This window comes from Anopheles cruzii, chromosome 3, assembly GCF_943734635.1.
Source record: "Anopheles cruzii chromosome 3, idAnoCruzAS_RS32_06, whole genome shotgun sequence".
NCBI lineage: Eukaryota > Metazoa > Arthropoda > Insecta > Diptera > Culicidae > Anopheles > Anopheles cruzii.
The window spans coordinates 1,378,765-1,403,820 of record NC_069145.1 but is presented as its reverse complement, the minus strand read 5'-3'; the positions used below and the strand labels follow the sequence as shown (position 1 = coordinate 1,403,820).

The 25,056-nt window shown below is 55.6% G+C and overlaps 1 protein-coding gene across 1 annotated transcript in view; it reads left to right on the top strand.

The window, feature by feature from the left end:
* LOC128274589 (homeobox protein cut) overlaps window positions 1–24,317 on the top strand; it is a 129,671-nt gene extending 105,354 nt beyond the window's left edge. The window contains exons 3-8 of the mRNA XM_053012826.1: window positions 2,975–3,156; window positions 3,460–3,587; window positions 5,275–6,762; window positions 20,511–20,970; window positions 21,032–24,011; window positions 24,105–24,317. Of these exons, the coding sequence (XP_052868786.1) occupies window positions 2,975–3,156; window positions 3,460–3,587; window positions 5,275–6,762; window positions 20,511–20,970; window positions 21,032–24,011; window positions 24,105–24,317 (5,451 nt within the window). The remainder of the gene's footprint in view (window positions 1–2,974; window positions 3,157–3,459; window positions 3,588–5,274; window positions 6,763–20,510; window positions 20,971–21,031; window positions 24,012–24,104) is intronic.
* The last annotated feature ends 739 nt before the right edge of the window (window positions 24,318–25,056 follow it).

The window sequence follows — 25,056 nt, the reverse complement described above, 5'->3', positions numbered from 1 at the left end:
CTCTTGAATGCTCTCCTGTCTGATGGCCAGAGAACTGGTGCTCCGCGGAATGATAGATAATCTTGACGTCAGCAGGACACGGACCGGGACGGCTCGGGAACCCGACTCATGTCAGATATATAATATTTGTCCACCTGCACCACCCGACTCCGGTCGGGGACGGACCAAAAAAAGACCCGGCCCGAGCGAGTAACGGTCGACTGATTTGAAATGGTAATATTAAGAGGTATATATCATTCGTGTAGGTTTCCTCGTTTCACTCTCGGCCACATCCTTCCGATTCCTTTCCGGCCAGCGCCGAATCGATTCTCCTCTTTTTTTGGCTCGCCACCAGTGACCAGTGAGTCCAGAGTGGTGGTGGCCCGAAAACATCAAGATTCATCAAGTGCCCTTCGGCCGGGTGCAGGACGATGGTCATCTTTTGGGGCCGCGGCCACACCGGTCTACCGTTGCCGGGTTCCCCGGACATATATTTATAAAATTTATATCTATTTACATGCATTCGAGGGCCACCACCGGAAGCCCCGTCGTCGGACGCGCAAGTTCTCAGACGCGAATCCCGCCGAAAGGATTACGGACCTCGGTCGGCTGACTCGAGAGGCTGATGTCCTCGTGTGCGCATATTTTCTCTTCCTTTTTTTTGCCGCTGGCCGCCGTACTATCTGGCGAATGAAAACTCATCCATCCGTCCGCCGAGTCCGTCCGCAGTCGTCATCTTTCTCCATCAGGCCGCCGAAAGGAGCCACCGTGGTCCCGGGGTATCGTCCCGGGGAGTTGATCTGGATTAGAAACCGCACAAAAGACACACAAAGCGGGGCCACACGATTTTGATGATGTTTCCCGGAGAGAGAAAAAACCGGAAAATCTGTACCACCAATCCGGGGTCCTTCACGGAGTCGGAGCGAGAGTATGTGTAATGAAAATAAATTGACGCTTCTGACGTTGTCCATATCCTTTCGAGAGGCCGGCACCGGCAGCATTCCGGTGGCCATAAATTAGTCAATACAGACTCGCGTGCGGGCCCCCCGGGCGTCCTGCGGCGTGGTCTTATGTGGTCCCGTAGTGATTAATCAACGGGTTACATCCGATCCCCGGCAGAGGACACTCGGCGCACCAGGGCGAGATAATGAAAAATTGACGTGGCGCATCCGGCAGCCCTCAGACGTCAGCGAACATTTCTTGCTTTCAAATGAAATGGCCACTAAGTACACGACACACACCACACCGTGCGGATGATCAGTAATTAAAATCGATCGGGGGCCGCGCCGCGACGACCACTATTTGCTCTTCATCAACCGGACTCAAAGGACTCGGTTGGCTGCCGGCCGACGGAATCGATATCCAATATTTGTAAAAGCGCCACCATCAGAGCACCATCGTGCGCTGCTTTTAACCTAATAATCTCCAAATATTATTTCATCTCGCCGCCGTCGGAGGACCGCGGACCGAAAAACGGGGTTGTAAAACGGACGATAGCTACCCAAACTCCCCGAACGTCCGAAAGAGCTGAAAGAGTCGCTGAAGTAGATAAAAGAATGCCGCTCGAATGGTCCGGGAATCGGGCCAAAAAAACCGCACACATCGGAAGGGATTTTCCGGTCGCCGGTCGCCGGTTGCCCGGACCGTGGCCAGGTGATCGCCATTAAGACTGGCGTCGATTTTAAAAACATGAAATTTATGTTACAATCCGTCCCGGGCAAAACAACAACAACAAAAACAATAATCTCTCCGGGAGTGCGGGATGGCCACGATGTGGAGTCACTGGCTCGAAATAATCCAAACGCACACACTAACGTCAATAACATCGTCCGTCGTGCGGGCGCATGGAATCCTCCTGGAAATCCGGGCCCCCTTTTTGGTGGGTTCGATTGGAATCCGTGCGCCCTTTTCGCGGGCAATTTTCTTCCACCGAATTCAACTTTCTCCGAGACCGGATTGCAGAATGGCGATGGTATCGCTGCAAGTTATTAATTTCTCATCCATCTTCTGTTTGATGATTGTGTTGTGTTGAAAAACTTTCGCCGCTCTCGGCGAATAGTTTCTCGGCGAGTTGTTGCGGCTGTTGTCTGTAACACGCTCGAAATGAAATTGGAAAGAAGCTCCAAAGAACCCTTTTCCCCCGAGTGGCGGGGGAGATTCGTTTTCCCATTCCCGGAATGCCGGAGTTCGACGTTCGATTCGATCCGGAGACCGGAAGTGAGCAGCAGCAGAATCCGGTGCCGAGCGCCGTGTCTCTGTTCGGGGGGGAGAAATTTGCGGTATCGTATTTACACGATTTTGATTTATCGTGCCCTACAATCGGTGGTGGTGGTGGCGGTGGTGCTGGTGCTCTCCGCTGAGAATCCATCCCCTCCACGCCGGTCGCTTTTTGGGACGACGTAAACGACGTGAAAATTAATGAATCAAATCGCTATCGGTTCGGTCGGGCGCGCAATCCTTTCCGTCGTTGTGTTGGTGTGTGTGTGTGTGTGTGGAGATCCCAAGAATCCCAAGTCGGCCCACATCGATCTTAAGTCCCGAGCCGTGCTGGGAGTGATTGGCAAAGATTTATCCAGCAGACAAATTCCTGACATTTCTTGGCTTCACCGGAATTGACATCCACCCGGAAGGGGTCGAAGTCTCAGCAGGCCCTGAGCCCTGAGGGAGGGAGTTTGCACTGGGCTGCAACAATCGCAGCAATCCTGCGGGCAGACAGATCCAGGGCCGATTTATATTTATCACCGTTTAATAGATTGGCAATACGGTGGCCGCCTGACGGGAAATTAATTAATTTTAGAATATTATATTTCCGACACCACCACGAAGGATGAACATATCCGGGACCGTTGGGGGTTAGCCTGCTCCGTTCGGTCGAGCTGTCAATTCGCGAGCGCGCACCAACACCACCACCACCACCACCACCATTAATCATAAACACCACGTTAGTCGCATACGTTCGATACTGAAAAGCCGTGTTCTGTCCCCCGTTCCCCAGATATCGCTCCTGTTCGAGGAGGTCGGCCGGCTGCGGACGGCCATCGCCAACATCCAGGAGTCGCACAACCTGCAGATCCAGCGGCTCGAGGACCGGCTGGAGGAGAAGCGCCAGCACATCGTGCGGCTCGAGTCGCGCATCGAGAAGCAGCAGGACTTTGACGACATCAAGAAGGAAAATAGGTACGTTTACCGGTGGCCAGCCACACGTTTTTGAATCCTGGATTGCCGGAAGTAGGGTGCGATTTACTGTTCGGTTTGTTTTTGTGCCACGAGGGTGGCCACGCGCACCCTCCGCGGGAATTTAAAAATCTGTGGACTCTGTGTTCAGTGGCCCCTGTGGCTCTGGGTTTTCCACAAAAGATATGTGTGTCAGTGGATTACGTGGAGCGCGTGTGTTCCTGTGTGGGTAGGGCAGCGAGTAGGTCAAAGGTTGTTGGCGTAAATCTGACGGGTTCCTCCTCTTCTTCTTCCTTCTCGTTTCAGCATGCTACGCTCGGTGGACCTGAGCGCGTCCCACGAGTCGAAACAATTCCAGGAGCTGCTGCTCGAACGCACCAAAGCGCTGGCGGCCCAAACCGAAGCAATCAAATCGTCGTCGGCCAACTCGGAAGGTAATTTTGCGGCCCACTTTATTCCCGTTTTCCGGTGTTTTTATTCCTTTTGCCTTTTGATTTAGAACCCGAAACCGATCGCTTTTTGCATACGTCCCATTCCGCCCCATGTCCAGAATTCGCCGCAGAAGTATGATTTCTCTCCCTGGGACACACTAAGCACTAAACAACACAATGTCCGAAGCCCGTGTGCGATGCATCATCGATCGGTCGGTCGGTCGGCAAGTGCAATAACTTTTAACGCTCCGTCGACGTCGCGTCGACGCCCGTCGTAAACCTGGTTCGGAATTTAGATTCGGAACGTCTGTCTAATGAACGCGCGTCGCGACCGGCGTGTCATAAAAAAAAACGCCGGGACACACAAAAAGTGCAATCAGTCTAAGCAACGACGACGCTGCAGTTAAATGCAGTTGGCGCCACGTTTTACTACTCCGAGGTGCGATAACGATGATGACGGACGCCGATATCGGATACCGATCAATCGCGGCGCAGCGCAACTGACGTCTGAAGTGTTGCTCCACGCTTCGGATGTAAACAAACGGCGTTGGAGGTCCGCGCCGCGTGTGTGTGTGTGTTTACACCATACGAGGCGCATAATGATCGATCTCAAGCAGCTGGCGCTGGGTGGAAAATGGTCCCCGGCCACCCTTTCTTATGGCTTATGGAAACTTCTGATTTTCCTTTCTCACGCTGAGCGCCCGCGTTGTTGATCGAGTTCGTTCGCTTCCCCCTCGGGGGTATTAAATTTTATTTTTACGACCCACCGACCGGCTGAGTCCATCGCCCACACACACTCACATGATGCGTGACTCAGATTTTTCGGAGCTCGCTCGGAAACAATCCGGATCACCACCAGCCAGCCGGCCCAACACCAGTTCACAATCAATAAACGTTTCATCGAAGTCGCGCAACAACAACGCAAATCTTGAGGCAATCTCGGGTCTTGCGGGGATCGGTGGACATTATTTCTCCCACGCCGTTGGGCCGCTTGGCCGCGGTTGCGAAAAAAAAACGGAAAAAACGAAGCTCCATTATTCGCTGCTGTCAATGGGGAGTAGCTGTCAGTTGCGCTGGCTGAAGAAAACAATCCGATCGCCGCCTACTTCGATCGCTGCTGTCTTTGAATTCGAATGGGGAGTCAAGAGGAAGACCGTTGTTCGGGGAAGATGGCAAGTGATCGAACAACGAGCGCCGTGTGGGCGCGATGATGGAATTATTGAAATTTATCGCCGGTCTGTTATTATTGTTTCACGTTCGATCTCTCGCTCTCGCTCTCACTCTTGCTCACTGCCGCGCGTTGACAGGCGTTCCCACCGTTTGTTACCGTTTCATGGGAAAATAAACATGTTTTACATAAGTTTTCTTCACTGGCGGCCCATTCACCACCCCACACACACACACTCGCACACACACACGCGCACACTAACGATGGTCGATAAAATCGGAAATATGGGAACCGAATCCGAATCCCGTTTGTGTTTGTTTACGTTTCGGGATTGGCGTCTTTGACGCGCGCTGTCAATCGAACGCGCGCCCGGCACTTGGGCGCACTTCGGGAATTTTTATTTCCGTTCGTTTTGATTTATTGGCGTCCCAGGCGGGAGGAGAAGGAGTAAGCGGGGGTTCCCATTTTTGTTAAAAGTCCCTCTCTTTCTCTCTCTCTCTTTTTTGCCTTTCCGGTTTGTAGGATCTCCACGTGGCCGGGTTCACGATGATACCACCACCGGCAGTGGTGGTGTCGCCCTGCAACCCACCCGTGCCCTGTCGCCGCCCGCCAACACCGGGCGCACTAGCACCCACAGTAGTAGTAGTCGCAGTAGTAGTGGCAGTAGTAGTAGCATTGGAAGTGCCACCGGTTGTGTTGTTGTAACGGGTAGTAACGCTAGTAACGCCAGCAGTGGGCCCATCGAAGGCGAGTCGCGTAACGCTTGTAACGACCTCACGGCTAACGCTGCTGCCGCGGGCGCAGCCGGCAGCTACCACCACTCGTCCTCGTCCTCCTCCGCATCCACCTCCGCTTCCGCCACTAACACCACCGCAGCAGGTGGCAGCAATGCGTCGAACGAGATTAACAATAATTCGCTCGCCTCGACACCGGGGCCGCACCACCACGTGCGGGTCCCTTCGCACCAGGGCTCACCCCAACTACCGCCCCAACCACCGTCTGCCCCGAACGGACCGGTGACCTCCGCCGGTGGTGACGTGACAGGCCTGGGATCCTTCCTGCCGCCACCGCTTCAGAACGTGGAGCAGTTCGGGTCGTTCCTGGGCGAGGAACTGGTCAGCAGCTGGCGCCGGGCCGGAGCACTGGATCTACCGCTGCCACCACCTCCGCCCGGGCTGGCCGCGGCCGCCGCAGCCGCCGCAGCAGCCGCTGCGGCTCGCAACCCGGCCTTACTAATGAACCACCACCACCATGTTAACTCGCCTCCGACAGATCTGGCCGCGCTCGGGCACCACCACCACCACAGCCAGCACCACCACAGCGGCCACAACCTGCAGCACCACCAGCAGCCGGGGCCGGGCAGTGACGGGCCAGACGGGAAGGCGAGCAGTCTGCACGAGAACTCGTCCTCAGCCAGCACGCCGATCCTGCGCGAAGACGCGTCCTCCCGGCACGACGAGCACCTGAACGGGGGCGGTCTCACGCCCATGTCCATCTCGAAAAGCCCGCTGGAGGACAACAACAACACGCTCGGTGCCCTCGGGCGCATGGACGGTGGCGCAAGTGCCGCCGCCAACCTCATACAGGGACTTCCGTTTCAATTCCCCGAACGCGGCCACTTCCGGTTCGCCGACTCCTCCGACCTGCCGATGCCACCGGGTGCGATGGTGGGCCGACTCGGCGACTCGCTCATCCCGAAGGGTGACCCGATGGAGGCGAAACTGCAGGAGATGCTGCGCTACAACATGGACAAGTACGCGAACCAGAACCTCGACACGCTCCACATCTCGCGCCGCGTCCGGGAGCTCCTGTCGGTGCACAACATCGGCCAGCGGCTGTTCGCCAAGTATGTCCTCGGGCTGTCGCAGGGCACCGTGTCGGAGCTGCTGTCGAAACCGAAGCCCTGGGACAAGCTGACGGAGAAGGGCCGCGACAGCTACCGGAAGATGCACGCGTGGGCCTGCGACGAGAACGCGATCCTGCTGCTCAAGTCGCTCATCCCCAAGAAAGGTAAGTCATCGAACTCCGCACGAACTCCCGCTTTTCGGGGACGCGTTGCATTAATATTCCTCTAACGCGGAGCGCGAGCACCGCTCAGAAACGCTCGGCAGCATAAATAATGTTTTATTAAAAAAGTTTCCAACGGAGCGCCAAGGAGGTTCGCGGTGGGGCCCAGGGCCTGGGAGCGTCTGTGCGATGTTTTAGCGCAAACAGAAAAACTCCGGGCGCACTGTGCAATCCACGGCATCGAAAAGTGCATCCACCCGCCAGCCGCCATCTTGAGGCAGCCGATTGCAAGGAAGAGTGTCTGCAAAGGTAGACAGAAGGGTTGTTTGTCTTGGCCACGGAGACCCCGATAGAGTGGGAGAGAGAGTGCAGAGGGACCACTTCACGGTACAGGCCGGGGGCCAAGATTAATATCGAAATTTCACCAAATTGGCAGATTTCTGCTGCACGGCTTCAAGGGGCTCGGCGTTTCATCAGTCGCTCCGAGCGGAAGTTTTGTGCCCGTGCACTTCCGGCGCCGGCGAGCACCGTCCAAGGATTGGTTTGTAATTAATATTTCCCTCTGATTGCTGCCTGTGCCACTCTGTGTGTGTGTGTGTGCTCTTTGCCGCAAATCAGTGTCCTTCTTCTTTATCCGCCTCGGGGATATGCGCCTTTTTTGCACTCTTTTCCGTGTGTCGCCTCCTTACAATTGCACCGCACGGAATCGGAAAAAACGGAAAGAATGTCAATTCGGTTGCTCTTTTGATTAATCACACACACAGACAGAAAAAGGGAGTCCTCTCGTGGGCACGCTCCGTTGAGCGGTAACTAGCAGACTAGCGTGCGGAGGGTGCGCCCCGCACTTCAAGGAACTTTTCCTTTCATCGATCTCCTTTGTGTTGAGGGTGACATTCGCCTGCCACTGTCGATATATTGAGGCGCGCAACCCCTTGCCGGGTGACTCTGCCATGGCAATCGCTCTTGGTCTGGAATCCTGGAAAGGAGTCGTGGAATAATTATTGAGCAAAGAGCGCACCGAACGGATTGCTGCGATTGTTTGAGGCGGAAATCCGGCGGCGAGCTCACCGTCGTCGTCGTCGCCAGTGACAACCAGCAAAGCGGGTGACAGCTGTCAAGTGGTTTGCTTACAAAACGCGTTACAACCGGTTCGTACGATGCGAAAGTTTGATTTCGGGTCAAATATTTGAAAATGTGATTAATTGTCCCCCGAGTTAAGCCCCAGTGGCGGCCCCGGTTTGTTCAATTAATCGAACGGGATAATTTAAATACGCGCACACAATGCGCCCCAGTTGTCCCAAACCGAATTCATCAATTATTCACATCAAACACGGAGGGAGTTCCAGAGCCGAGCTTCTGGGGCACATGTGGCGCCCTTTCTTACGCCTTAAAGAAAATCGCACCATTGTGGCATTGTCGTGCGGTGGGCCCGCCGCACTGCTCTGCAGTCCCGGAGCGTTCCGTTGCGATAATTGCCGTCTTGAATAAATTATAGATAAAGGCAATTTATAGGCCCCATAAAGACAGGCTGGGCCTGGTGGTGGCCGTGGCCGTGTCCCCTGTGCCCGAAAGAATTTCCACTTTTATTTTGGCGCAACCCAACCCGGCGCGGAAAAATCGATTACCGCTAATCCGCTCATTAAACGGCGCTTCTTTCGCGTTTGGGCCCAAGCAATCCACCGCCATCTTTCGGTGGAGCGCGCCTGCACTGTATGCTACACGCAAAGCACCACAAGAAGCGAGCGAGTGTGTGTGTTTACATATGGAAATGAGGGCTCCGGTCGGGCGCTCAAAACTCCTGTCGCTCGCTCCGCGATGGGAAAACCGGGGGGTGAAAGATTAAAAACTTTTCCCCCCGCGCCACCGCACCGGCCCGGGGAACCCTTTTCTTTCTTCGTCAATTAATTGACGTGCAAGCGAAGAAGGGCCCGGCGCGCCGCGCCATGTTGGCGGTGGTGGTGCTCGGCGGATCGCATAACTTGCAGGGGCCACCGAACGATTTTTACGGTTCGTGGCACAAAATAAACATATCACTCCCGCGCGCAGCAGGGCGGGCGGGCAACTACCGCACGCCGGGTGGGTGTGTGGCCTGTTCCGAACAGCTGCGAACTTTTCCCCGCATGTCGAGAAATTAAAAATCATCAAATTTCGACTGCAAACCCCTGGCACCGGTTCGCGCAAAGAAGCGAACCAGTTTAATGATTAGTAAACATTCATTCTCATTGTAGTGCTGTGGCTGGAATCGTACGGCCTGAAGTGCTCTGCGACCAGGAAGAGGGGCTCGCCAGCTTTGTGAAATTACATACATTCTGTCGGTGACAGTTGACAAATCATGCCGGGGCGGGCCGGGGCCTTGGGGCCCCCTTTTTTGGGCCCCGTTCGGACTGGGCCCAGGATTTGTGAAATATGTCCCCAATTAAACTGCAATCAAGGAACTAGTGGCCTCCACCTACGGGGGCCACCAGGGGACTGAAATTATCGACAGTTAAAGAGCTATTAAACTTTGACCCATCGACCGACCGAAGAGGTGGATGCGCCGCAAAGGTCGGGCCTCGATCATTTTATCAGCAAACGAAGATGGAGCACAACTTATGCTACACAATCAACCCAGTGATGAAAAGGATCTTCAGACCGGTGCAAAACAGAAGAAAAACATCTGAAGACAACGAACGCAGCGAAACGAGATACGATCGAGAGACAGAAAGAGAGAGAATGAAGCACTAACGGGGCACCCAACGAAGATGGGTCACGGCGTACGGCGAACGGGAAAATTTGAAGGAAATTTTTCATAATCTGATTACCGATCATTACTGCCCGGTCCCGTTTTCTCGTCGCCCGCCTGGCCATTGTTGGGTCGGGTGACGCCATTTTTATCCCCCAGCTCCCCCACCCGAGAGCGAGTTCAATTCGAATGACAGCAGAACAATGGGCCCTACGGGACCAGGTTCTCATGGGTATTAGCTTTCTCGGGGAGCGCACACACACACACACACACACTGACTGACGGTACAGCATCGCATCATCATCATCACCATGGTGATGTCTTGGGCCGCATGATGTGGCTGCTGCTCGAAGCTAAACGTCATTTATTCGCTCGCCGCTTGCTGCTTTATTCGCTTCTTTTTCGCGCATTTTTCATTCGCCCGGCCCCCGTGACGGACCCGTTCCCAGGACCCCGGGCTTCGTTCGTCCGTGTGAGTGTCTTGTGTGTTTGCTCAATTGAATGGAGATCAGAAGGAAGGCGGCGATCTTTCGTCAGCCCCCCACAGGGGCTTTTCCAGTTCGCCATCCATCAACTGCGAAACCTGGTCACACAAACACACACACACGGCTTGCGGCGGCGGCCATTTTAAATCGCCATCGATTAATGGGCCGGGGCGGTCGACGGACCACAGATTTATCGATCAATTTAACATAGTGGGGGGCCGGTGGCCACACTAATCGTTCCGGATAGTTTTGCCCGCTGCCGGTTGCCTTCGAATTTATCTTCCGATCGTTCCGAATTAATTGCATTCGATAAGCCGCCCGGTCCAAAAAAGGGTCGGTAATTGCCGGAAAAATCCTCAACCAGTGGTCGGGACGATGTCTGGCCGGGTCGGAGCACCTTTTAAGCACCCGACTAGCAGGATATGGATTTGCGACTATTTATCGTAAACTTTCGACACTTCTTGTCGAGGCCACAGCCCGGGCCGGGATCGGGGCGCACACTATTAGCACAGGGGGGACACCCAGCCGAATAAAGACATCCTGACTTCCGGCCGGGACGTACGGATTTTTAGTAAATAAAAGTTACTAACCCAACCCCGACGTCGGTGGCCACCGAGAAAGGTAATTGGGCGGCCGAGCAACACGCAGTTGTTGCACACATCCGGCCCGAAAACCGGTCAAGGATCAACGGGCAGACGGGGTTCGGGTCGTTCGCCAACGAGAACGGAGAGTAACTTTTGACAGGTCTCGGGGCCCACTCCATGCAGTCGGCGCATTGGCCCTGGAAGGACTCACAGTAATTGCACAATATGCACGCTTCAATCGTTGGGCGCCACGTTTTTTTATCATTCCATTTTATCCCCAAAAACGGGCCTCGACGTGATTAAATCTGTGGTTCAAACGATTTCGGGGCCTGCGGTTCAATGAATCGAAATGTGGATTTTTATATGATTACCCGCTTTTTTGGGGGAATTATCGTTTCGGTCCTTCCCAACATCAACAAAAAGGAACACTTTGTACTAATTTGCGGCACATGCATTCGCGCGTCCCGCCGCCGCCGTTCGCGGCTTAAATCTTGCGGGGGGGCTGGTGCGAGATAAATGTCAGCCCGAAAGGTGGCCAGACCACCGAGCGTGGGCCAGTCCACTCTGGCAGCAGAGTCATTGTACGAGGCGACGGCTGCGTCGGCCGGCGCGTTATGGCTAATTATTGTAAATAATGAAAACGAAAGTGACTGGAACGGGACGAGCGATAAAACGGTCACAACCGGTGATCCTGTAGGGGGCCGCCGGTGCCACCCCAAGACGGACATTAAGACCCCCACTAGAGAGAGAGAGTGTGTTATTTCGATCCCGTGAGCTCTCTCGCGGGAGCATTAGCCTAAAATGTGACCGTTTGTCAGATCAAAACGGATTTCGCCGACACACCGCGCCGGGGTGTGGAAAACATTGTTTTTATAATTTATTGATCGCGCCCCACACACACACGGACGGACGGACAGGGAGTCAAGGCCGGGTGCGAACGATTGTGCCGCGGAAAACAACGACCGGCCGGCAGCGGCAACATTAAGAAAATGGGAAAATAATTGATTATGCCCATCCGTATTATTGTCACATGGTCGGTGGCCACCGACCGGCGGCGGCCGGCTATTTTTAAAGTGCGTAAATCCACAACCCACCACAGACAGACGGAGAGAGGTCCGCATAAACCTTGGGGCCACATAAATCGATGAAGACGGCCAAGACGCCGTGGAGGTCACGTCACGATCGATCGACCCGACCGAAAGAAGGGCGAAAATAACCTCAAAAACGCTCTGTTCCGTCCGTCCGCCGATTGATTTTGGGGCCCACCCCACGACCGGGACCGAAGGAATCAAAATAGTTTGACTCGAAACAACTTTTAAACTGACGCCCCGGGGCCCGGGACGTCAAAATCAACAACCGACCGGCGGGGACGGACGGACTTGCGAAACGGTGTCGATCGCCCCGAGCGACATCGAGAACTCTGACGGGGCCAATCAATAGGCCGAATCGGACGCGGCTTCGAGTTCCTCAACCGAACGTCAAACACGTCTTCGGTGCGGTGAAGGTTTTTGCGTCCGGACCAACTTTGTGGCCCCCCGCCGTTTTTGTTGGCCCCGTTTTGTCGAACATTATCGCCGCTGCCGCCGTGGCCACTAAATGTCAACCGCCCCCCCGCGTGGTCCCTTCGGTTTGATATTTCGCCACCGCCGTGCGACGGTTCCGCTTTAGCAATCCGGCCCCGTCGATCGTCGCCCTTTCCGTGCTGCCCGTACACAACAATTCGCGGCCGATCCGATTGGCCACCTGCCACCGCGCGGATGCAAGGATTAGTGTGTCGCAATCGGGGTGGTCGCAAAGAAAGGAAAATATATTTTATTTTATGGGTGGCCCCCCATCGTGGCCGTTCGAAGATTAGTGCGACAGATCGGCACGGCGGCGCGGACGAACGGAACGGAACCGAACCGAGGGAAGACCGAGAAGAGCAGAGCAGGATGCCGCGGCGTCGTCGATGCGCTTAAATATAGCGCAAACTTAGTGCTCACTTAGTGGCAGTCCGGCGTGAAGCGGAATGTATTAATTAATGTGCAATTATTCTCAAACTCGGCCGCCGCCGGGACGCCGGACTTAGTCGGCCAATTGACGCTTTTGGGGCGCGCGCTCGCGACAAACATACGGCCCGCGATAGTGACGAAGTATTTTAATTAATTAAATCGCAGCCATTTTGCCCCCTCCCGTGCCCCGTGGGTCCGAGTGTTTCTTTTTAACCCGCCGACACGCGCATCCGACGACGTCGAAGACACTCGCCCCCTGAACTCTGATGAGTCAGATGCAATTTGGAACTTTTAGTTCCGAGTTCCGCCCACCGGTGCAGTCCGGGCTCAACTAATTAAAACTTTTTTCCACCTGGCGGCCAAAGAAAGCTGCGATTTCTTTGCACTTCGTGCAAGAACTTTCCCAAAAGGCGAGCCACTTCCGGTTGAAATGTCAGCAAAAAGTCAGCGAGCCCTTGTAGGGGCCGGATTCCGGATCCGGAAGGTAAAAACCAAGCCCCCCCCCCCCGAGGTAAGGTGGCTTTCGACCGCAAATTTGCATATTAATAGGTGGACGGCCGACGGGGTCCGCACATCCGGTCCGGTCCTGCGAGGGCCAGGTTATTAATTTGTTTATTACACTCATTATGGGAAATTTATTCCCCGTTCACGGAACACGGAACGGAACGGAACGGACCGGACCGGCCGAAGTGATCGGACGGATGGATGGATACGTGTGTGTCCTTATGTGTGCTTTTTTCGCCCGGCAGTTTTTGATTTACAACTATCGATATCCTGGAGGCCGCCCACCGAGGGTTGTAATTATGCTTTATGGCACTGCAGTGTGCCACGGCCGTTCGGGCAGCCCGAACTCACCTTCTTCGAGGATCGAAGGAGCACGCCCTCCCCTCGTGTATCAATATTCGGTGGCCGCGCAGCGCACCACAGGACATCGTGCTCGAGTGGCATTAATCATCCAATCACCGCGCCGCGCTCTGCTACATGTCAAAAGCAAACAATATCTAATTAGCTTGGAAGCCATCTTGTGTGTGTGTGCCCCACGGGGGGGTCACGACAACCCCGACAAAAAGGACCCCCCGGCACACGCTCTCTGTCTCGCTTGCGGCGGTGGTGGCCCGATATCGATGCGCGATTATGTTTTGGGCCCGAGGATGTCGCCATTTGGTCCTCTGTCCTCCGCTCCGTATATTGCGCCGTAACATGCGACGGTCGGCGGCCATTGGGGCCGCAACACCGAAAAAGATTGGTGCCGTTCGCTGCCTACTTCGCCGGTGTCGCCATATTTCATTTCCATTCTGTCATTAAAAAGTAGATCCTTCGCGAAGGGCTTAGTGTAAAAAACGAATCCAAGCAACCATTGGTTGGTGATGGTCAACGGTTTTTGGGCGACTTCGACCATATTGGACTAAGAGAACAAGTCAAAAGCTAGAGCAATTCCTGCCCCACCGGGAAGCTTTACGATGGCCAGTAACGGAATTTTACCATTTCGAGTTGATTAAGTCAATCCGATAGTAATGTCACCGCTCGAAACTTATTTTAAAAAGGGCTTACCCTTGTACCTTGTATTGCCTTTAAAACAATGAAACATTTCAAGTGTCAACTATGAAACTTTTCAGTGTGTTGGTCCTATCAAGCCACTTCTCTTTATATTTTACTGACCATAGGTTCAGTTTTAAATCATAGCGCCTTTCGAAAGCTTGGACAGCATATTTTACACAAGCAATCCGAATCGAAAGAGTCCTGGATCGTCACTTTCGGATCAACCGGATTTTTGTGCGCGGAAAACTCCGCACCTAATTAGTGGCACCTTCTCCGGGGTCACGCCGCGGCGCACGCTGTCGATAAATCCCGACTGCTGACTGCCGACTGCTCCTAACGGCCTCGGATGATCCTGGTTCGACCCAGGCCGGGGATGACGCGCACACGAATTCAGTTCATTCTAATTAAACGCAATAATGTGACAGGACACATTTTTAATCTTTGATCTCCACGATCTCTCCCCGATCTCCCCGCCGGTCGTGAGCGGCACAAAAGGAAAATGTCGCGGAATGCTGTCGCGAATCCTCGCATTGCGCGGAGCGCGTTGTCGCGACGCGTGGCGTAAAAATCGCGGAACGCACGCCGCACGCAAAGCTGATCGCAAGCGACTCGTGACGGCCAACATGCGTTTTCCCCCGGCGGCAGTCGCGTTCGTTTCGCGGCGAATAACGGGTTATTTATAACATTGATACAAAATCGCACAACTATAGATTTCAATGTAAGTGCTGGCTGGCTGCGGATCCGACTTCCGAGGCCACGAAGACGACGACGGCCGGCGGCGTCGTGCGTCGCCCAGGAGAGAGAGCGCATTTAAATTGGTTCGCGATGCACTCTGCACTCCCCGGGAACGGCGTTCTGGGGCACATTTCAATAAACTAATATTATAAATATATTGTCAGCGAGAGCGCGCTGGGTCTGGCGCAGACACTGGCGCAGCTGCCGCCGAGCGGTGACATTTCTTTGTTCATTCCTTTGCACGCACGCACGCACGCACTCGCACTTCGGCTGCGCACACGCAGCGGCTCGACATTAATTAATTATTCACGACATATTTATAAATTCGATTTTATTCGCCCGCCGCCTTGTGGTAATTAAAATCGAAAAATCACGCATTCGACGGTCGCTCGTCATCCTTCGCCATCCGGCAGGACATAAATCAGGAGCCCGGAGCTGCCTCAAGACGCCCGGAGTCCGGAGATCAAAAGTCTCTCGACATCACCGAGCACCATCACCGGGCCCGGGTCCTTAACGATAATTGATTACATGACATTTATCAATCACGACGAAGACGATGACGTGAACCCACCCGCGGGCCGCGTGATGTCCTTGTGCGCCCAGGAAGCCCCTCTGTTTACACTTCAATAAACCGTTACTCATCTCCTTCCGGTGCGCGGGATGCGCGAAATCAAATAAATCCCCGGCCCGTCCGAAGGGTGCCCGAAAATATTGAAAATATTTCATCCCGAATCCCGGCGAAAATGGTGACAATTTCGTCAATTTTGTCGGCAAGGGGGACACATTTCACCCTCACGCGCACCGCGCATAAATACGAAATAAATAACCTGTGCCACCCCGCGAACCCCGCGAACATTCCCCGCGGGATCAAGAGAAAGGTAATAAACAACTGACATGTAGATTAGACCGCATCGCGCTCCGTGCCCCGATGCGGAGTGCCCCGAGATTAATAACGATATTCCTTCGCCCGGATCACCGGATATCAAAGGAAAAGCGGAGCCGAGGGGGACGCGCACACGCGAAGAAAGCCACGCCAGAGAGAGAGGGTGAGTCCTTCCGGTTCGCGTTTTTTTCGCGCGCCCCGTTTTGGGTCGCTTTCAATAAGGAATTTATGTGATTTTCCCGGCGGGTGGGGCCCCAAAAAGGCGCGGGGCATAATCGTCACCATGGGCCGCCGCCCCTCGCCGCGGCGCGATCAGGACATTTGCATCGCCACGGTGCTCCCGCTGAGGCTTTCCCCTTTTCGTCGGTTGGCGTCGGTTAATAAAAATCCATATTTATTTATGGCCACCCCGAGCACCCCTCCCGGACCCCCCTGTTCTATTGTTTTTTGTGGCCCCCTCGGTTTTTGTTCGCATCGCGACGCGTCTTTCCGGCGTTTGTTTTGAAGAACAGCGCGCCCCCCGTTCCGTTCCCGAAGGGCATCTAGGGTGCTCTCTGGCGGCCATTGCAGTAACGAAACGCGTTTGTTCCCAGCACGTATCAATCCATTTCGCCAATCCATTCGCCGACTCCCGGACACGGCGGCGGAAAAACTCGGCCAGCTCCGTGCCAGTTCCGAAAAGTGAATTAATTAGCTCCCATTTCGGTGTTGGGGGGATGAACTGTCTTCCTTTTTGGGCCCCGCTCGCCATTTGCCCCAAAACCCCAAAGCCAACGAGAAAAGGAACTTTTCTTTGGACGACCCAACCGTGAGTCTTCTTCGCACCGGAGCCGGACTGGAGCTATTTTGCCGCAAGTCCGGGCAAAAATGCGGAAGCCAAAACACGGCTCCCGAGATCGATCAGAACCGGGCGGGGTGAATAAATTACGCCCCGACCCGGCCGGGGGCGGTACTGGAAACATCGAATCGGAACGCATCTTGAGAGACGGAACACCGGAAAAAAAATAAACAAACAGCACGCGGCCTCAACAAGGACTGGGCTCTTCGGCGCGTCGCGGCTTCCTTTTTATTGGCGGTATTAGTTATTCAATTATCGTAACTTGCCGCACCGGCAAGGGCGCAGAAGAAGACGTCCCGATAAGGAACTTTCGCTCCGCGCCGGGCGTTAAATTGAATGGATTAGGTGTCACTTCCACTCTCGCTTTTTAGCGAAATTTAGAAACGAATAATTAATCGATGCGATGCCACGGAATCGATGTGGAATCGATGCGGACGCCACGTCATCACTGGCCACGGGGTCCGGAGCACGGGTCGAGCAGTTTGCATTAATTACCAGCGACAGGCGGCCATCACACGGCTCATTGCACATTGCACATTCATTGCCGGCGGCGGCGGCGCCCCCGTGTGTCCTTACGGCGTCCTGGATCGGGAGCCACGGCCACACACACGGGGGTTGGGCCCGCTAAAAAGCGAATCAGGTTTAATTATTACAAAATTTCAAATTATTTCGTCACCTCATAATTAAGCTGCATGATTACGGGCCGGCGGTGGCCACTTGCCTGGCAAGTGATTTGAGGGCCGCAGGTTTTATGGCCTCGAATCCTGCGAGGCCGTGCAGCTGTCGGCCGGTGCAGCGCGAGTCGGTGCAGTAGTGGGCAATAAAAATAATTTAGTAATAATATCGCCGATTCCCCCGATGCTGGAGAGTACCACCCGGAGTACCCGGAGATCGCTTCCTTGCCATCCCCCCCGGTACGGTATAAAACTTAATGAAGTGTCCACTCGAAACGATCTCCACTCCACGGTGCTCGGGCTCCGGATTTGAAAATGGTTCGAATGTTTATAAATATCGCTCCATGCACACACGGGACACGAGCCATTAAGTGGCCCGAGATGATCCGTTCCGACTGCAGCTCGGTGATGCGATGTTTGTCGCCAAATTAAATCACTTCCTAACGATTTGTTAACGAGGTCGCGCCCGGGAACCATAACACGACCGCGAGCGGCCGCGAATCGAAGCGGGGATCGGGCCCTCAGGGGCCCCTTCTCAAAATGATTGAACCCGAATGATGCGTAATTACTTCTCGCCGGGGAGGATTTTTTTTCCAATTTCCATTAATGTCGGGGCGAAACACACGGGGCGAATCTCGTCAAACAATGAAGGCCCGGAGGGTAAGACAAACACACGGCTCGGGTGATGCATTTGCCGTATTAATATCGAATCAAGTAGGCCGGCGCCGCCGTCGTTGTTGTTGTTTCGATCCCACACAATGGCCGCGAACCCCATTGCTTAATGATTACCGCCCGGGGCCCCGGTGCAAAAGGAGCTGAAGAGGACGTCCGTCTTCAGTTCGGCTTTTTTGTTGGTCCACGTTCATAATCAATCAAAAACATTACACGGCCACCCTCAATCCGGTCGCAAAGCCCTTAGGGGGTGAACGAGTCCTAAAAAGAGAGAGAGAATACGGAGTCTGTGGGACTTCTTCTTTGGGTCCTCGAAGAGAATAGAAATCCTCGGCACGCGAAACGATCCGCGACGCCAATTGTCAAACAAATGCAGAGGCTACGTTGATCCGACGCCGCCGTCTCAGCCGCCGCCGTCTGGTTGCGGCGGCTCCTTAGCGACACATCCTTCAGCCGCCCGTCCGCCACTCCAATCAATGGCCCGCCGTTTGGCCACACTCGGCTCCAGTTCTCCGGCTTCCGGTTAATGCGTTTCGCGTGCTTTCGGCCAATTACGCCCGCCCTTCCGCGCGGCGCAGGGCTTCGCGTGCGCTAATGGCTCATTTGATGGCAGCCGACTCCGACGGCGGCTGATTGATTCTTCGAACTCGAAGCCGCCCCGAAAACGCTAAGTCTCGGGGTTTCGCAGCGCAATCGTCGTCAGTTCGCAGAACCGAGGCCCGAGCGTTTGATCCTCTCGCGATCAAGGACACTCGACGGCGGCTGCATCGTTAAGACGGAGTTGTGGGACCCCGTGACATCGACACGGATCATCACGACCGACCGAGATGATGGCCCCGGCCCCGGACTGAAGACTGTAAACCAAAACCGTTTCGGTTTGTGCAGCGCGCGAAATCGACTTTTTACGAGACATGTGATTTATAGGCAGCCGCGTTTTTATGATCCTCGCGCCCCATCCAGACCTCGGCCCTCGGGGCGCCCCGTTTGCGGTCACGCACGCGACGAAAATAGCGAGCGCGGCCGTCGCGGTGTGGGCGGGCGGTAAAGTAAAATGGTGGTCCGGGTTCCGGACTGGTCTCCGTCAAAATGGCGGCCGCTGATTGATAAAAATCGATCAAAACGCCGGCACGTCGGAGCGCACGATTAAAGTACCAATTAATTCCGCGCGCATCCCAAGGTTCCGCGCCATTTTTTTTGCCGCCCGCCCCTGGGTCCGTGCTCATCATAATCTCGTGCGTCTCATCTCCGGCGCGAGAAGAAACGCCGCAGCAAAAGGGAACCGACAATCCCGCCCTGGCACCCGCCTTGGACCCTGGGTCGAGTGGTTTGATATAAATTTTATAAATGCAGAAACGCGCAGATTGAGACCCGCGATAGTCGCTCTCTCTGTCTCTCTTTTGGTTCCTTTTTGTGCCCTTCGGACAGCGGGGCCACGAAAGGGAGTATTCTTTCGGGCGCATACTGGCCGCATGTGTGTCTGGCCCCGCCATCTCGGGTGTCCTTCGCCGTCGGCGACGGATGATGATGATGATATAAGGTGGTCCATCCAAATCCATCCACGGTTACTGCGGCTCCTTCTTCATTTTTTAAGAAAAATAGACCGATGATGCCGCCAGACCAAAACCCGTCACTTGTTGTGGATGCATTGGCTTCTCTTGCACGACGTCTGTGGGATTTCCGAGCCCCAGGCTGAATCAGTTAACATTCTCTTTTTCATTCGGTTATAAAACAAAACGGGCTTAATATTTTTCTATGGTTGAACATTTTTTCAAAAGGTTCATTTATTACATTTTTTTTATGAAATGCAATTTTGGTCAAATGTCCACCACAATTGCCTTGGCAGTAGCCATACGGTCGATCTATTTTTGAGTACATCTTCGATTGTATCTGGTCGTATCTCGGCAATGGCAATGTGAATTTAGGTCTTGAGGTCGTCAATAGTTGCTGGTTTGTCCGCATAACATTTATGTTTCACCTCAGCCCAAAGATAATATGGTCCAATGGTGTCAAATCGCAACTTCTTGGAGGCCAGCTCACAACCCCATTTCGTTTGTGGCTGTCTCTGTATGGCACGTAGCCCAAAGACGACAATGAACCGAGGTGGAAAAAACCTTGAATGAAATGAGTTTTTCAAAGTTTGTACAGTTTAAGTTAAAGACTCACTATTATGTCTTTACTTAGTTTTTACTTCCTTTAACACGACGCGCTGTTACATTGATCAAATCTACTACTCGACTTCCGTTGCAACTGACAGACGTCACAAACGTCAGTTGTCGCGTCGTCGTTTACTAGTTTACTCACCACGCCATGTGGTGAATACATGACACTTACCACTTTGAAATAGGTTCTTAATATTTTCCATCTTTCTACAAGCGTATAGCGTCCCATTTCGTCAATGTCAAAGTTTTTGCTAAATGTTTACAATTTTCCGATTGAACTTTGACGTTTAAAAAGTCCATTAATCGGTAGTTCGAAATCCAAACACTCGATGGATCACCCTGTATATGTTCTCGTGCGGGAAAAGGAATTGCCCCGGAGCCCCTTCTCGAGTGACGCCCACCGTCGCTACAGTTGCTTCTTGGGCTCCGGTGTTTGCTGGTTGATTTGACAGATGTATACTAATTGCAGGTGCAGAACCCGGAATGCCATCATTCGGTCGACCGGACGGTGACCTGAGCGACGACCGGATCCACCACATCCTCTCGGAGGCCTCGATGATGAAGCGCGATCAACCGCCGACGGCCGCCCAGCAGCAACAGGCGGCGGCCCAGGCCCAGCAACAGGCCCACCACCACCAGCAGCAGATGCGCGAACAGATGCAACTCCAACAGCAGCAACTCCAGCAACTGCACCTGAGCGGACTGGACGACTCGACGCAGCACAGCGACACCGACTCCAAGTCACCGCCGGGCCGGGACGTCCACTCGCCCTTCGCCAAAGACTTCCACAGCGGGCGGGGCGGCAGTGGCGGCCCAGCGTCGGGACGACCCAAGAAGTTCGAGCACGACGACATCCCGCAGGACAAGATCTCCAAGATCTACCAGGAGGAGTTCTCCAAGCTGATTCGCAGCCCGCGCGACTTCCCCAAGTAAGTAAGGCGGGGACGTGGACCTGGGGACAGGACAGGGTACGCTATAACTGATCCGCAGTATTCTCTTTCCCCACATTCTCAGCGGTGCCGGCGGCGGTGGCGTCGGCGGCGGGATGCCTCCGATGGACCGGATGGACGACAACATCCGGATGGCGCTGGAGGCGTACCACCGGGAGTTGGCGAAGCTACAGCAGAACGCGCAGATGCCCAACTTCCTGGCCCTTCACCAGCACCAATACCAGCAACAGCAACAGCAACAACAGCAGCAGCAACAGGCGTCGCCGGCCGCGCCACAAACTCCAGCGCAGCCATCGCAACCTCTGAACGGTGGCTCCGTGCAGGACTTGTCACTCCCGAAGGAGAAGCAGTCCGGGGCGTCCTCGGTGGACGGACGAACTCTCGGCCCTCGGTTGCTGAACGGTGGGGCCCTCTCGGACGCGGACTCCGACGCCGACATGAGTCAGAAGGAACTGGACGAGGCGGGCCTGAAGCACAGCGCCTTCAGCTTGGTGAAGCCGAAACCTTCGGAGGCGTCCGGGCTCTGCACACCGACAACGACCACCTCGTCGACGGCGGCCAGTCCGATCGGGAACAGTATCCTTCCGCCAACGCTGGCGGCCGGTGGCCCGGCGGACGACTTCTCCGTGTCGGCGAGTCCACTCCAGCGGATGGCGTCGATCACGAACTCTCTGATCACGCAGCCGCCGGTCACGCCACACCACACGACCCAGCAGCGCCCGCTGAAAGCCATCCTGCCGCCCATCACCCAGCAACAGTTTGACCTCTACAACAACCTCAACACCGAGGACATCGTGCGGCGCGTCAAGGAGTCCCTGTCGCAGTACTCCATCAGTCAGCGGCTGTTTGGTGAGTCCGTCCTGGGTCTTTCCCAGGGATCCGTGTCGGACTTGTTGGCGCGACCCAAACCCTGGCACATGCTAACGCAGAAGGGCCGTGAACCGTTCATCCGCATGAAGATGTTCCTGGAGGACGAAAACGCCGTGCACAAGCTGGTCGCCAGTCAGTACAAGATTGCGCCGGAGAAGCTGATGCGGACCGGGAACTACAGCGGAACCCCGCAGTTGCCGGCCATGCTCCAGAAGCAGATGCCACCGATGCCGAAGATGCTGAGCGACTCGATCAGCAAGCTGCAGCAGGACCAGAAGACGCTCCTGCAGCTCCAGATCTCGCAGATGCAGCAGCAGCTCCCGCAGCAGGCGGCGGCTCAGGCGGCTCAGGCGGCTCAACACCAGCACCAGCTGGCGGCGGCTGCTGCCGCGGCGGCCGCCGCTCATCACGCCGCCCAAGCAGCCGCTCATCACGAGCGGCAGCAACAGCAGCCGCCGATGCCCCCCTCGCAACCTTCGCCCCGGCCACAGCAGCCGTCCCCGCAGACGATGCTACTGACGCCGCCGGGAATCCCGCCCCAGCACGCCATCGCCCTGCAGGCGGCCGGTCCAGGGGTGCTGCATGGCGGGCCGCCGGTCGACAAGAAGCAACACTCCTCGTCCTCCTCTTCCACCACCTCCTCTTCGGCCCCGATCCTGATGCCGATCCACTCGCCGGTTCCGGTCCAACTCCGGGAACCACAGCACGGCGGCACTCCGGGACCCCCAGGAGGCGGCCCCCCCGGCGGTGGCCACCCGGTCAACGCGATGCGGGGCTCCCTCCACCAGCACATCTCGCCCACCGTGTACGAGATGGCGGCCCTTACGCAGGACCTCGACACGCAGGTCATCACGACGAAGATCAAGGAGGCGCTGCTGGCGAACAACATCGGCCAGAAGATCTTCGGCGAAGCGGTCCTCGGGTTGTCGCAGGGCTCCGTGTCGGAGTTGCTGTCGAAGCCGAAACCCTGGCACATGCTCAGCATCAAGGGCCGGGAACCGTTCATCCGGATGCAGCTCTGGCTGAGCGACGCCAACAACGTGGAGCGGCTCCAGGCACTCAAGAACGAGCGTCGGGAGGCAAGCAAACGGCGCCGCTCGACGGGACCGGGCGGAGCGCAGGACAACAGCTCGGATACGAGCAGCAACGATACGTCGGAGTTCTACCATTCGAACTCCCCGGGACCGGGATCGGTTGGATCGGCCTCCGCTTCAGCATCGGCTGCGCCGCCCAACAAGAAGCAACGGGTCCTGTTCTCCGAGGAGCAGAAGGAAGCGTTGAGGTTGGCGTTTGCCCTCGATCCGTACCCGAATGTGCAGACCATCGAGTTCCTGGCCAGTGAGCTCGGGTTGTCGACGCGCACCATCACCAATTGGTTCCACAACCACCGGATGCGGTTGAAGCAGCAGGTGCCCCATGGCCAACCCTCGGAGCCGATTCCGTCGCGTGAAAACCAATCCGGAGCGCCCTTCGATCCGGTCCAGTTCCGGGTGCTCCTAAGCCAGCGGCTGATGGAGCTGCAGAAGGAGCGCCTGGGACTGTCCGGAATGCCCCTTCCGTATCCGCCTTACTTTGCGGCGGCGGCGGCCGCCGCCGCTTCCAACCCGAGCAATCTGGCCGCCCTGATTGCGAGCAGGGCGGGTGGCTTCCTGCCGGGGGAGGCGGATCTGGCCGCCCTGAACAAAGCGGTCAGCGAGCAGATGTCGGGATTGGACCTTTCGATGCCGTCGTCACTGAAGCGCGAAGGGGATGACGATTACGAGGACGATGAGGAAGCGGGCAGTGGTCATATGAGTGACTCCGAGTCGCTCGACGGGTCGATGGGTAGCAAGCGGGGAGGCCATCACCACCACCACCAGCATGATGAGCACCACCACGGGATCACCGTCCCGGGGACGCCCCTCTCGCTGGCCAGTCTGCAGGCGATGGCGAGGATTAACCGCCGCAAACCGGCCGCCCCGCAGTGGGTCAATCCGGACTGGCAGGATGGGACTGGCGAGAAGGCTGGAGCCGGCGGCCTGGGAAAGCCCGGCGGCGGTGACGCGGCCAGCGAGGCCATCATCAACGGGGTCTGTGTGTTGCAGCCGCCCGACGGCGTTCCGTCGGTGCAGCAGCGGTTCGCCGCCGCAATGGCGGCGGCTGCGGCGGCTGCCGCCGTAGCCGCGGCGGCCGGCGGCCCAGATCAGGACGATCCGAGTGACGGCGAGAATGATGCCGACGATGCCAAATCCACCTCCAAGCAGGACGACGACGAAGATGAGGAGGATGGCCGGCGGGGGGAGGATGCAACGGGTGCCGGGGCGGGTAGCAGATCGGGCAGTCCGGCCACCCAGCAACCGTCAGCGTCGCCGCCGCCACCGTCGAGTGTGACCGTCAAGAAGGAGATCCTCGATCAGGACTCGGGCACGGCGGGCGCGGCCGAAGCGGCCCCCACCGGTGACCGGTGGGAGTACTGAATCCGGTTCTAAACCGGCCGTCGCCACTCAGTGCAATCCCCCCGCCGGGCCCCGGGCCCCTCTATGTGATTGTTCCCCCCAGAAGGAATGTAAATAGGCGCCCGGAATAGGTCCCAATCCTCAGTTGTCCACAACGCCCCCCCTATGAAAAAGGTAAGAAGACTGTCGGCAATGTTTTAAAAACAGCCCACAAAAAGCAAATGGCGGAAAAGCGAAACGTAGAAAAAGGACGAAGTAGAGTCGTAGTAGGCGCGGCGCGCAAATCGGAGAGCGCAGAAGTTAGGCTATGTCCGACTCCTTTTTCCTCCCTTATTTTAATTAGTTTACGATGGCGTTGGGTGCGCGCATTAGTCGTCCTCCGAGAGAGAGCTCCGTAACGGGAGGAATGTGTGTTCGATTGCATTTATCTGTTTTATTCGAGACACCGAGAAGGGAACGTACTTAGCGAGCGAGCGAGAGAGAAACACAACATTTATCACACGCGAAAGTGCACAAAAATCAAAAAGGAATAAGAAAACAAATCCCAATTCAAGGATCAATCAAAATCAATCTTTCAATCCCGCGGGATGGACATACAATTTTAAACTTTAAACACGGCGCGCTACGGGGAGCATCTTCCGATCGGAACCGGTGATCGGATAGGAATACTCTCACAGCACAAACACACACACACAGACAGACAGTTAGGAGGAGCGGGCGGTTAGTTAGAGACACGCACAGTCGCGCATACATACAAACT